Genomic DNA, 14,697 nt, shown 5'->3' on the forward strand with positions numbered 1-14,697 from the left:
TTAAAACATTCACGACCAGTTATACCACTGGGCACTTTTCGGCCATCACATGATGTGTTATTCCGTCGCCTCAGGATTTGCCCACTCCAAAGTTGCTTTCGGGATTTTTCAATTTGGAAGGGTCTAAACTTGATTTCAATAACCACAAGCTTTATTTATCATATAATAATACCAACGAGAAATTATTAGCGTTTAATAAAGTATGCGGAAAAACAAAAAGGCATTGATAATAAATGCTGATAATCACATTGGATACAAAACAATTACATTTGTAAGAGGAAAAAGAATGTGGGGAAGACACAAAATTATCTCACCCAACAATGCCCCCACATACCCAGTAGGGACTAAAATTGGACACATACTGCGTATGACCGTAAGATGAATGAGAAGTGAATACTTTACTTATCTACAAAACTATAGCATTCCGACTAAATGCTCTAAAAGGAGGTGGGACAGTCTCGTTATAAGTAGAAAAAACTGAAAGCGCAAGAATGCATATTTTTTATCAAAACCAGTCGTTGCTTTATCTAATATCTTGATCCAGATGGCGGAGGAGCAGGAGGCAGCCGAGTTGGTGTCCTGCGACTATTAGAATTGGAGGCTGAGCTCACATCACCATTCTGGGATGGGTCACTGTAACGTCTACTATGACCACCAGCACCATACCTAGATGATAAGTCGCTTGGACCATTGGCAGCAGCATCAAAGGCAGACCTCCAATCATCACCTGACGAGGGTCCAGAGCTTCTTGGGCTGCTTTCTGCATAATTGTTTTTCCAAAATTATATAAAAAATCAACAAAATAAGTCTACATCTTAACTGGTTCATTATGTTCGAGGAGAGTTACAACAAAATTTATATGCATAATCTAATCATATTCTTTCTTCAACAAAAGCTAAAGGTCTTCTGAAACAGCTAGCAAACCAGCTAAGCTTTCATGGAAAGTAAGTCAAATGTGAAGACATTACCTGCTGCACCCCCTCTGTCGGACCAATTGGATGCTGCAGCCGCTCTATTGTCATGGACACCAAGCTGCCTAGTGAGTTTTGAAAGAAGGGAAGACTGTTTCTGAATTCGTTCCCTTTTGCCCTTGGCATTGCGGTCTTCCTGGAGCAGCTCCTCAATTTTTGCAGAGCTTTGGGCGCTGCGAACCAAAACATTAATACTACACTTAATTTTCACTTCCAAATGGTTCCATTCCATAATAGAAAATTGTAATAATTGAATTGTTCAAGTTTAAATGAATAGAATCAAAGATTCAAGTATTATTATTTATCGCAAACAAGAGTTATTAGACAGAAGAGGGAAAGAACTACTAGGGATAGGTTAAGATCACAAAGAAGTCCTACTAAAGAGAAAAGTCAAGCAAAAAGAATGAACTTACAATGGCAACTTCATAAACTTAATCTACTTGTGTACCAAACCCAAAGTGTCTGTGTTGATCTCCAAGACATTGAAAAACACAAAAATCCACAGGAGCATTCACATTATGACCAAATTCACTCATATGTGGTTGAATATACTAAGTAGATTAATATAACCTTAGGTTGCACGAATATTAATATTGACCAAAGTGAATACAGGTTGAATGTCAGTACATAACATCGTATCCACTAAGATCCAACACACTCAATAGTCATCCAGTAATATGATGAGAAACGACAGCACTTACCTGATGGAACTGTATAACTGGTTGAGCATGTCTTCCTTGGCTTTCTCTACTTGGCAAAGAACAACTGCCTGCTTAGAGCGAGTGAAATGATCTTACAAACAGCGCCAAATCTGAAGAGAAAATTGTGGCAGTTGACAAAAAGAAACTCACTTTTGGGACATTAGCAGCAAGGCTGTTAAGAACAGCTTCAACATAACCGCGTACTTCTTGAGACATCCATCTGAGCTCCTCTTCAGGATCTGCAGGTTTTCTAGCCATCGTATCCTACAAAAGATTTTGAAACATCAAAATACAAAAATGACCTCTATTCTAGACGGACTGTAAATTGGTTAGTGTTTGTAACTTCTAAAAAAATCTAACAGCAATAAGTAAAGGACTCCATGCTAAGTTCCAAAACGTCATAATTCATTTCTATATAAATATTTTCACCACCAGAAGAAGGATGATATTTGTTAAACTATAATGATGAAGAGTTAAAATTATGTGTTTTTGTGACAGCAAGAGTGGTTTATCTATCTTGAGAAAAAGAAATCAATACAATAAATAAATGAGATTTAATATGTTCTAATAATAAAGATAAGATCCTATAATAATAAGATATGATCTTGATGTTTCTGATTATAAACATCTGATCCTAAAAACTGTAATCATAAAGGTATGATTCTTATTTATCTAACTATAATACTGTTAAAGGAAACTTTTTGTATTTAACAAATTTATCCCAAACAAACCAACAAATTTCTGAGACCCAATCACGGGAGAAGAAACGAAATTTAAGTGGTTAATTGGTCAATTAAATGAATTTTGGAAAAGTTGGTTGCCAGTGTCTCAGAAAGGGCTACTACCTATGGGGTGAGGTGAATAACCAGAAAATTAATGGTGTGTTTATTTGGAAAGTAGGAAGTGGAAAGATAACAGATAGAAACTTACAAGAGAACCATCAGAAAGACTTTGCCGCATAGGAAAACCCGGTTCCCCAATGACTGGACCTCCTTTAGCCTGTGCAACACTTCTTAGCTTGTTAATCCACTCAACCTTATCTGCCATGCTCTCAGCTTTTAACAAAACTGCACTTTCAGCTGCAAAATGTATGTTTTAATATTGTCAGTTGTCACAGTTGAGGTTTAATCAGATCTGGTGAAGAATTCTTAAAGTGGAACACGTGTGGGAGGATGCAAAAATTAGAACAAGAGAGATTACCTTTCATAACAGTCTTATATGGGACCTTGTTTGTTATTTTGAAAACAAGGTTCGATGCTTTTCCAGAATCAGGTCCATTGGACTTTTTATCCTTGGAACTCTTTGTGGAGACTTCATCATCATCAGAAATGTCGTCAATAATGCATTCCTGATCAGCACAACCAAAAAATAAAACAAGTCATTATTCCGGTCAACTTCAAATTCTGTTTGAACAAAGCATTATGTTGTGTCTGAACCATTGATTATATGTCTCAGGAAAGATATTTAAGACTTCATCACAAAGGAGACAATATCCATGAGAACATCAAAGGGGGGAGGGGGTTTCACGGATTAGGGCTTTGAAGGATATTTTGAAAGACTTAATTTTATAAAAAAAAAAAAAAAAAAAAAAAAAAAAAAAAAAAACCAAAGGAAATTAAATCAATACTTTGTGATATTCAATTAGAATAATTAAGCCTTTTCAAGAAAGAAAATGAAATCAAGTGGTATCCAATTAAGATATGTTACAACGGATAAAAAATCTATTGATAATAAAAAATATACAAAATTTAAAAAAAAAATATTTTTCAATACAGATTTTGATTGATTTTATGTGATTTCTTAATAAGGATGTATACTTATCACATCCATCAAACAATCCCACTGGAACTCTTGACACCTCCAGACTCTTTCTTTTTCTTCTTGCTGTTGGACTTTTCTTTCTTCCATTACAATTCATTCGCTCTTGTTAAAGATGGTAGAGACATTCATATGTACTTGGTACTTTTCTTATGACATCCCCCAATGAACCAATTAAGATTTTGAACCCAGTAGCATGCACCAGAAGATGCTAACACATATCTGACTAGTATAAGATTGAAAAATTTGCATTGTAAGATTGAAAAATTTGCATTGGTTTTACTTTTTGAATCCAAGTTTTATCAGTTAATTTATGATTTTTCATCGCCTCTTGTAATTTTGGATGTTTTATAAAAAAAAATTAAAAAAAAAATATGGAGTTCTTTCAAATCTTTGTAAATGTATTAGCTTTTTCAAATATTGTAAATTCTTACCATATAAATCCATTAAAATCTAAAGTACAAAACCTTAATCATAAAAGTCTTTCGAAAATATCTTATAAGTCAACAATTTCAAAATTATCTTAAGTCAACAATTTTACATGGTCTTTTAAAATCATAATCCAATATCCCTTAAATCATAAATACTGTATGGCACTTTAATTTTGTAACTGATTACACAGAGGTTTTTTGCCCGTGTTTTTCCTCCAGTATCCCAGAAAGAGTTTATTGAAGTTCATAAGCTTTCTAACATAACTTCAAGAAATCAACCAAAAAGTTCATACCTCCAATGTAATTACTCCCCGGAAATGTCTCTCTTCTTGTTTTTTGGTGTATCCAAGCTGGCAATATAAGTATAGTTAAATCTCAGCACATGCTCAGAAAGATGTAGTTTGTACTCCCATTTCATAGCATAAGCACCAATATCAAAAGGACCTCCAAATACAACTTACAAAAGTTGAGACTGAATACAAATTCTTACATAGTGGATCTAGGTCTAATTCATTCCTATAAAACTGACTTCTAAGACGAGGATCGCGTCCATTTATATACTATATTTTAGCACTACATCTAGTTGATTTGGGATTTGGATTTTTCCCAATACACCCACTCACATCTAATACAATTTTTCAAAACAGATCTAGGTTTAATACAATCCTACAAACCCGGTTTATAAGGTAGAGATTGTTCCCACTTATGCACTATATTTTTTGCATTATCTCTAATTGACGTGGGTTTGAGTTTTTCCCAATACAAAAATATGAGAACTTCTCGCTCATAATAACAGATAGAATGCCTGGTAAGTTTTAATAATTAAAATGAAGGTCTCGCTAATCATAACATAAATGGGCCATATTCCATCATATTACACAAATGCTTAAGAATTTGTAAACTAACTCGACTACTAGAAATGTCGAGAACCAAGAAGTACACTAATAGTTTCCACTAAATATCATTTTCAATTTCACCAAAGAAGCTTTTATCCATATGAAACACTTCTGTGCAGCTACAGCTTAAAAGGCTTCTAAGCTCAGATATTTAAACCAGAATGTCCAGAGAAGTTTTGAACCGTGTAGTTCAGCAACAAAAGAGACAATTTACTAACCTTGCCAGTCTTTTCATTTAAAACAAACCATCGTCTGCTCCAACCACCTTTTCCGCTATTTTTCAACATATATCCTGCATCGAGAGTTGAAATCAATTCAAAGTAAACTAAGAAACATTCAATTCCTTACTTTGGTGAGAGGAAAAAGATGAAAGATAGAACACTCAAAAAGGTACAGAAACTGTTGTTGTCCTTGGATAATAATAGATAACTACCGTGGAAATTGCATTAAAAGCTTAACATTTGTTGATATCCACAGCAACCACTAGGCAGAGTTAACTATACAGTTCAAAATGTCATTGTAATCTCTAATGACTTAATTGGAAAGCATAACAAGATAATAATGTTTCTCTATTCATTATTTATAATGTTGGGGGGGAATGGAAAATAATCCTTAATTTTTTTTTCTCTTTAGGGAGGCTGTCTTTTCAAATGATTGTGTTATGTACTATCTGTGCACCATCAATTTAGTGATTAAACAATCAGCTACAAGCAAGATGCGCCAAGCAATGTCTGTCAATATACAACTGCTGCAAATCCTATTGGATACCGAGGGTGACTGCTGAGAAAATTGAGGTAATTATTGAGTGAAGCAAATACTGAAGCTCTGGATCTAAAATAGGAAAAAAGGAAGCCAGAAATTTAATACTCCAAGGATTGTGCACGGCATGAGACACAGCAGAGAGACTTGTTGACATTAGACTTGGAATACAAATTTTGGGATGAATAATAAAAACCTGCTGTTATCTCCCCTTCGGGCCCAGCAGTCTTCAAGCCAGATGCCTCTTGTGTATCCTTGTCTTGCTGACTAGATTTCTCTTTCAGTGATTTTAAATTTCCCCCACTTTGTTGACTTGTTTGAGGACTAGTTGCCTAGAAAACAAAACAGAACATACACCTAGTATATATAAAGCCAAAATTTAAACAAATGAATAGTGTGTAACAAATTCAAGTATGTACATTTTAAACTTTATTCCTTACCCTATTTAGAATTGATTGTTCTGCATCAAGTCCCTTCTTGGATGACCGGTTCTTTAGCTCCTCTTCTCTGCGCTGCCTTTCCATTCTAGTGAAATTAGTTGAAAGTATTAGATCATATAAAATTAATTCTAAACAGCAGCAGTCAAACAGTTACAGTTGTATTTATGTGTATACAATATAAGGTTGAGAAATAGATGATATTGAATTTGAACAAGGTGACAATCAATTTCTATGTCTTTAGTCGTTTCATGGAACACAGGATTGTGATAAACTCCAAAAGATTTCACCAAATGGGACCAGAACGAAGAACAAATGACAAAAATGGGCTCAAAGTGCTCCGCCGAGTCGATCCATTGTGGTCTGGAAAGATTCCAACAACTAGAATGTCGTGCATGAGACACACACACCTAGGGAAGCTGCAACTGATACGGGTGTCAGCTAGAATTAGGATGTGCGCCATCGAGGTGGGGTAGTGCTCCTTGAAGCACACCAGAACCAAGTGTCGGAGGACGAAACTCTGCGCCGAACAACACAGCTAATGACTAGATGACAAATCCTTTGTTGGACAGAGATTGGGCCCGCTCTAATACCAACTTGAGAAAATTATAAAAGAATAGATAATGAATTTGTGAGTGCTTCATCACTCCTCATATGTTGTCATTAATATTAGTAGAATTCTGATACAGAGCAAAGACCAAACTATCCTAATTAAATCAATGGTGGTGATTCTTCTGACTTTCAAATTTATCCTAAGTCTGATGAATGAAAAACAAGTTAGTGCTCCAGTTAACCACATGAAGATTACAAATTCATATATTATAAAAAATAAATTAAATGTGTCAAGTATTGAACATACCGCCTCTGCACTAAACGGATAAAATGTTGAGGTGGAACAAATGCACGCTCCATATCAACTAGTGCAACAACCATCTTTTTGGATTCATCTTTAAATGTCTCAAGGGCTGAAGTTGCAATTACGACAATCTGAAAGTTGTACAAAATGAGCTAGATAATTTCTAAAAATCAAACCAAGCTATGTATGAATTACTGCCCAGAATTTTTACCTCTTTCTTGAATGGAGGATATCTTCCAAGACCAGGTGTTGCATTTGCAGAAGCAGAAACAAGATCCACAAGCACACGATGTACCTAACATGAGAAGAGAGAAAGAAAGATTTTATTTTCTGAATTTTCTCTAGCATACCACTTAGTTGATGATCTATCTATAACAATGATTACATAGATAGCAAATAATTACTACTATTTTAAAAAGAACAATTAAAATATCACTATTTCCTAAGATACATTGAACTGAAGAATAATGATCATTGAATAGCTCTTATTTCCACACCTAATTTGGTTCTGGTCACACTTTCTTACAAAGAAGGTCAAGAAAAACACCAATTGCAACATTGCAGTGTTCACGAGATGATATCAATAGCAAAGCAAAAACCTTGTAACTAGTCAATCTCTAGAAGAGTAAAGCTTAAGATAAATTAAATGCATGAGGCATCAGAAAGATACTTGCTGCCCCCATAAGAAATTCACAAGCAGTTGGGATCTTCTAATCAGTGGGAAAACAATCAATACATGATGACATGCCATGATATAAATAGTTTTATTACCCAAAAATGTTCCAAAGGTGCATCAGTGGTGCAAAGGAAAAAAAAGGACTATTAAAAGGTGTTTGGCAAACTTGAGAATTGGTTTAGAGCTGTGCAGTATAAAACATTAAAACTAGTCATACAAATCTATATAAATTTGCAGTAATTTTACAATATACTTTGTACCCCTTTTGGTTTAGAAGTAGTTTTTTATATGAATTTCTCTCATGAAAGCATTAAGCTTCCATCAGAAAATAGCACAAAAAAGAAAAAAAACAAAAACACTAACCATGGGGGAACCACAACTAACTCATGAAATCAGGCAAATGTAAACTCAGTAGCCCTACCAAATTCAAATTAGCATTTCTGTGGATTTTTTTTTGAGCCAATTATTTCTTAGAATCTAATCTAATAAGAACTTTTTCTTAATTTAAGTGACTATGAAGCAAGTGCATCACATTCAACTGCTTGTAATTAGTTGTTCAGTTTTGGAGGTTGACAACCACCCCCAAAGGCTCCCCACCAACCTACAGTTCAGACTCTTGATATAACTTCGCAAGTCACACCTTATGATATACCACTGTTTTCATTTGAAAGATCCACATATCATCGGGTCTGTAACTGCTACCCAAATTATTTTGGACAATCTTTACACAAATCTGAGACATTAATAGTTGTTGAAACAACATTAACAACACATTAAAAGCATCATACCTCATCGACACACAATCGTGATGGCTCCTTCGCCAGTTCAAGAACGCCTTTAATTAAGGATCTCAAACCTTTCTCTGGAGAGATAAGATAAGGTTGATATCCATCTGCTTCTAGGACAACCTGACATATAATGGGGGAACAAGCAAGCACCTCTAGAGTCAAGAGACTAAGACTAACTAAAATCTAAATAAACAATGACAAACTCAAGGAAGAAGATTTACCCTCTTGACATTGTTTATGTCAAAGTGCCTGTCAATAGGAAGTTGCTTGATTCTATTAGGAAAGTTCCCTTCAAAACTGGCAACAACTTTCCAACCATTACCCTGCAAGGAAATATAGGAAAGAACTTAGATACAGAAAAATAGTATGTTTGTCCCCTTATTTAGAATACATAAGAAACAGATTACCAATCAAAGGATCAATGTAAAGAGTTCAAGCATTTGAATAATTGAGAGCCAGATTGACATGGTTCAACAACTTTACATTGTCACACTTCTTACTTGCCTCCTTATTCATCATCTTCACTGAATATCGGGTGCAACCTAGATCCTTGGAACAATTTTTTATGATGAGCTTTCACTGTTTTGGTGGAAATAAAGATATATTTAAGTAATGTGCAAACAATACTGTAGTTTGGTGTGTTGGGCTGAAATAGAATGCTCATATTTTTATGTGAATCCCTTTTCATTAACAGACATGTTAAAGGATTAGAAAGCTTTGATCCTTTGATAATTTTTTATCACTCTTCACCCAGTGGTTTTCTGTTTTGTTCTTTTTAGGTTGGGAGGACTCCTCATCCTCATTAACTTAGAAGTTTTTTGGTCTCATTCCAATAAATTCTCTTAAAGACACACACACGCACAAAGGTGCAGCACAAAATCAGTTATTATTTGCCCAATCTCTTCAAAGGGCTGACTTTTGGATATTTTTTCTTGAATTAGTATGTTAGCTTCGTTGCTCCAACAAGATCTTTCTCTTTCAACCCCTCAATCATAACATTTTTTAAATAACTCAATTGTTGAAAATCTCACATCGAATAGAGAAATGATCAAATCATAATATACAAGTGGGTGTGAACCTCATGTTACAAGTCGATTTCGTAAGGTTGAATTAGACTTAAAGTTCATTTTCTACAATTGTATTTGAGCTTATATTAGCAAGGTTTGTTAGGCTTATCACGTCAATCACTATTGAACCACCCATAAATATTTACTCACACGCTTGAGACGTCCAATACTCAATGCAATGGGTGTTTTGGAGATCCCACAACAACTAAAGAGAAAGTCAAATTATAGTATATAAGTAGGTATAAATTTCAACTTACAAGTCGGTTTTATAAAGTTGACTTAGATTTAAAGTCCACTTTCTAAGAATATCATTATGAGATCTTCAACTACCTTGACGTATATTGGATCATTTTGGAGTAGTTCTGCTTTTAATTGTGTTTCTCTTGGAATTTTTTCGTATTTGAGCAATCTTGTGCTCCAACAGGATCTTCGTTGTTGAAGATCTCCATCAGAATATTTATTAAACACCTCATAATATCATTATTATATCTTAGAATACCATAAAGTATTTTTGTAAGACATTGAGTGGCCTTTTGTCTTTAATTGTATGTGTTTATTTGTTTCCTTGTTTAAGTAAGATCTTCTATTAGTAAAAAAAAGCTCAGGTTTTCTTGGGATCACATCCATAACATCATTAAGCCCAAGAACAGAATCCATATAGTTCTATAATGTCTCTTCCTACTTCCCTGCCTAAACCCCATAATTTCAACGTGGTGTTAGAGCCATGACATCTACCTAGAGAATAACTTTTTTCACCACACTTGATTACCACCAAGCCAACAATTTGTTTGTGTTTTTCCATCTTTGTTTACTCCTTATCTTTCTTTCTTTGAATTCTGTTATATTAAGCTTTTGGACCTGAGATCTTGTACTGCAGCACATTGTTACCATCATTCCGATAACTTAGTGCTGCAGTGGAATGATCATTTCCACCTAACCTGATTAAGGAACACACAGGAAAAGGTAAAAAGAAATCTACCAAAGCAGTGCTGTTTCTGCTAAGGTACGCATAACAGATTCCATAACTAACTTTCCCAAAGTGTTATTCTTCTCTCCCTTGATGTTTTGGTCCAGGGGAGAGGGGTTGGGGTGGTATTTTCAAAGATACCAGGGATCAAACTTAGCCCTTTAGCAATCTAAAAATATCTATGATCTTGTACGAGGGCAGAGAGTAGTATTTTTATTTCATTATAATTAACAACTTGTTTCCTTAATCAATCAAGAATAGTATTCTTCAATCACTACATATAGAAATTAGTGTTTTCACTTTGAAACACGCAGTCACAACATTATATACAAGAGAATAACATCCAGAATCTCTATACTTTATCTTCCTCATTCCCAACCTAAATCCCCATAATTTCAACACATTTTCAATAATTTTTTTATAAGAAAATAATTTGGTTAAGAGAGGGTACAGAAGCAATGCAAATCAATAATTTCAACACATCTTTACTTTTCCCAAAATCTCTAATATGGCACATGAGAAAAGCTCCAATCTCTTTTGACATCCAAATGTCCCCAGATAATATGTAACATATAAAATGTAAAAAAAACATAACAAAAACTACCAACCTCGCCTCCAGTGAGATGTTGAAGAAATTTGTCCTCAAATTCACGGCATAACTGCAAGGCTAGAGCTCTTGTACCTTCAGAACTACTAACCATTTGTTCACCAAGTTTCATTAACTCTTCCTGAACAATTTGAGACTTTCCCTGAAGACTGCAGCATTTATAACAAAGGAATAGATTTCAGGCCATTCAAAACCAAAATGAACTTTAAAAATAAAGAAAGAAAAGGTAATTACCAACCCCAAACTGAGGCTGTTGGAATTTCTTTGGTTTTTTATTGGGGAGAGGGGAGAGATTCTTTTAAAAGGTCAAATTAACTCAACCTAACCAAATTATCTGGCAAAGTCTACATTAGTACTAATTACTAACAATAAACATATTACACAAAAAAGTAAGAAATATAAATAGAAATGGAATCACACAATCTCTCATCACTTGTCATATTGTGGAAATTTAAGTAATCACTCCAATTTCTCTTACTATGATATTTACAATGCACAATTTTCGTTAAACACTATGATATTTACAATGCACAACACAAAACAAAACATAAGATAGTAAAAATAATTACCCAGTGAGGAGAGTTGGAAGCCTGAGCCTCATACGATCGCGAATCTGTCCAGCAAGAGACTCAACCAAAGCAATTCTACCAAGCTTGCTATGAGGGGCTCCGGTCAATATTGATTTCAAACTTTCAGTCTCAGCACGCCAAGCAGTCTCCAATGAATTCTCGGATGAGCCACTCCCAGACTGTGCAGAAGCTATAGAAACAGATTGCCCTATCAAAGCAACCCATGGAATATCAGAGGTTTTAGGGGGTCCCTGGTTCAATAGGAGAGCCTGCACCGCTGCAAGAGCTTTTGGTTCGGATGAAGCTTGATCAATTTTACTTATAACACCAACAGTTCTGGTGGCTACAATTAAAACCAACAAAAAGGTTAGATGAATTAATACTATGAAAATGATTAGGTACAACACAAGAAAGGAATTTGTAAACTTTAGAGGTTTGATTGGGTCTAAGACCAGTTTCCAAAAAGCTTAGGTGGAGGTTCACGAATGACTTTATTTCAGCAATACACACCCTCATACAAATTCACTTTGAGATTAAAGAATAGTGCACAGGCTCACTTTACCTCATGGAATTCAACTTTATTTAAAAAAAAATGAGGCCACCAAAAGTCAAAACCCCAAAGAGTCCTAACCACTCAGTCATTTGGACTATCACCATGTCAGGGACCAAATCTGAAGAATTGTCTGAGGCTCGTGATTAGTTTTATACAGCTAATCAAACACTCCAGAGTTATTTTTTCGGGGGGAGGGGAGACAAAAACGTAATCTGAAAACTTACATTCTGAGTCATACTCCTTAGCTACTCTAAGGGCTCGTGATGATGAAATTTCTGGCACCTGAGCAGCAGGAACTACTACCAGCAAAATAGCATCGTTGTGCTCAACATATTCACTGATCTAGAAATGATGAAAGAGAAGACATCAAACTTCTCTACAAGGAGAATGCCTCAAAAACAACCATAGATCTAAGAAATAATTAAAAGTAAACATACCCACCACCATCAAATGAGAGTGAAGGGTATGAGGCCACAAAGAAACATACTCGAATTTGAAATTTAAACTTAGGACAAGATAACATATACCTACTCACCATTTTGTCATCCACTATCCGCTGGTCCAATCCAGGCAAGTCAATCAATTTCAATGGAGGTGCTGTAGAATTTTAGAACAGAATAAAAGGATCAAGTCCCATGATGCCAGCATAAAAGGAGGGAGCAACATACAATTTGATGATGGGCTTACCAGTACTGGTACGAAGTTTGAGATATATTTCATCACGGGTCCTACCAGATGAGCCTTTGCTTAGTCTATCCTGTAGAGAATGTCGAAGGGCGCCTAAGAGAAAAGAACGGAAAAAGGGTAAGACAAAAAGAAACATTGAATGATATCATATAAACAATTGTGGAGTGAAGGTGATTCTTACTTGCCGAAACCTGTTGAGTTTTGTTTTCAATTTGCAGGATGATTGACTTGCTGCTTAATGAGGTATCTCTATTCAATTCAATGCTAATGGGAGCCCGGGTGGCACCATTTTCACCAGTTGGCTGGAGTTTCCAACGGAGAAGTGGGCAAATAAATAGAGATTAAAGAGGAAATAGAAGAAAAGGAGGAGAAGGCTAATAGGCAATACCAAAACAGGATGTCCGATGAGGCTATTCAATGAAGCAGATTTTCCAGCCCCCTGATCCACCACCGCCACAAATGTATTGCATTCATAACGGATCCAACGAATTATACATACAATACAGATATATGAATAGAAAATGTGTAAGTATTTGTGTGTGTTTGCTCGTGAAATTGCAATTACCTCATCACATCATACCACAAATGTTGATTGAAACTAGAGCGAGAAATGTGAATGGAAGAAAAACTCACGACATTGCCGAGTGCGACGACATTGAGGAAAGTGGTAGGGCGTTTGTAGTTGTCGACATCTTCGTCGGCGAGGACGGCAGCGGCTTGGCGCATAGAATCGGAGAGCTGAACCAATTCTTCGATCGCCTCCATTGGATCTGAATGAACTTAGGTTTCCGGCGAGCGATTGAACTGGATTGTTGGGTGTAAAATGCAAATGCAAAGGCAAAAGATAAACGGAATGAGGGTGATGAGAGAACTACACTAGGAGGAGGAGGAGGAGACTCTTAACCAAACTCCAATTAAATCACCGTACCAAACCAACTGCACCCTCTCCTCTTCTTCCTCTCTCTGATTCTGATTGCTTTGATAGCGATTGCGATTGCAACTTTCTTCTTCCTTTTTCCTTCATTATTGCATAACATAACATTACTCTATTCTCAGCGCTCCCATTATCTTTACCGAAAATCACTTTAGTTTGGTTTAGTAAAATAACATACCCATAACAACAACATTGCTTGCCCCATCGCACTTCCCAAACTATTAACACTTTTTTTTACTATAGGACACGCCCAAAAATAACCTCAGTAACTAACATCATCGCAATTCAATTCAATTCTTTTCACTATCTCAAAATTATTCATAGTAGCCCCATAATGCCCCGTGCTCTTTTAAAAACATATTGAAATGCAAAATCATCCATTTTTATGTTTACTTACTCCTCTTTACTTCTTCTTCCTTTTTTCTTTATTTCTTCCTGTTAGCAAACAAAATGTGAAATATATATTCTTTACATTGATACTTGTTAAATGTATTTTTTAGTATTAAAAGTTTATTATTTTTTTATTAACCGCTTAAAAAGTCGTCATTGTCGTGCTTTTAATTAGATAAGAGTGTAAGGATAAGAAATTAAGGTAAAGCTTATTTTTATAATTTTAAATTATATTTATTTCTTAAAAAATAGGAGAAAAAATGCATAAGCCCATTTCAGGATTAACGATAGGAAATTACTACAACTAAGTCAAAACACGTTCAAGTTTAATTTGTCTATTTATGATAAATTTCACATATAAGTAAAAGATAAATAAATTATTATTATTTCCCTCAATTTAATACAATAGATATTTTAATTCACTAAGAATTTGAACTTACGAAAATATGTTTTAAATGTTCGTTTTTTTGAAAATTCATATTAAAAAATTATTGTATTGAATATAAAAAAATCGTATATTTTTTAATTGGAGTATTTATCGGTTAATTTTATTCTTAATTTATTGCTTACAAATATATATATATATATAT

At 34.8% G+C, this 14,697-nt stretch overlaps 1 protein-coding gene across 1 annotated transcript; it reads right to left on the reverse strand.

The window, feature by feature from the left end:
• Positions 1-203: 203 nt before the first annotated feature.
• Positions 204-13,991, reverse strand: LOC114178006 (dynamin-2A). Its single transcript, XM_028063667.1, has 23 exons — positions 13,712-13,991; positions 13,417-13,587; positions 13,172-13,222; positions 12,965-13,085; positions 12,784-12,876; positions 12,632-12,693; positions 12,321-12,438; positions 11,544-11,886; positions 10,976-11,123; positions 8,555-8,656; positions 8,334-8,453; positions 7,081-7,164; positions 6,873-7,000; positions 6,017-6,101; positions 5,773-5,908; positions 5,036-5,109; positions 4,215-4,271; positions 2,873-3,020; positions 2,603-2,751; positions 1,823-1,936; positions 1,673-1,740; positions 969-1,144; positions 204-760 (listed from the first exon to the last, which is right to left on the reverse strand). The coding sequence occupies exons 2-23, from the start codon at positions 13,546-13,548 to the stop codon at positions 528-530; spliced, it is 2,742 nt and encodes a 913-aa protein (XP_027919468.1). The 5' UTR covers positions 13,549-13,587; positions 13,712-13,991; the 3' UTR covers positions 204-527.
• Positions 13,992-14,697: the final 706 nt, after the last annotated feature.

This window comes from Vigna unguiculata, chromosome 3 (assembly GCF_004118075.2).
Source record: "Vigna unguiculata cultivar IT97K-499-35 chromosome 3, ASM411807v1, whole genome shotgun sequence".
Taxonomy (NCBI): Eukaryota; Viridiplantae; Streptophyta; class Magnoliopsida; order Fabales; family Fabaceae; genus Vigna; species Vigna unguiculata.

Coding starts and splice junctions, on each gene's coding strand:
- LOC114178006 (XM_028063667.1), bottom strand. CDS start 13,548: ATGGAGGCGATCGAAGAATTGGTTCAGCTCTCCGATTCTATGCGCCAA. Junction 13,223..13,416: donor TCGTCGCACTCGGCAATGTC/GTGAGTTTTTCT, acceptor GTGGTGGATCAG/GGGGCTGGAAAATCTGCTTC. Junction 1,145..1,672: donor CAGTTATACAGTTCCATCAG/GTAAGTGCTGTC, acceptor TTTGGTTCGCAG/CGCCCAAAGCTCTGCAAAAA.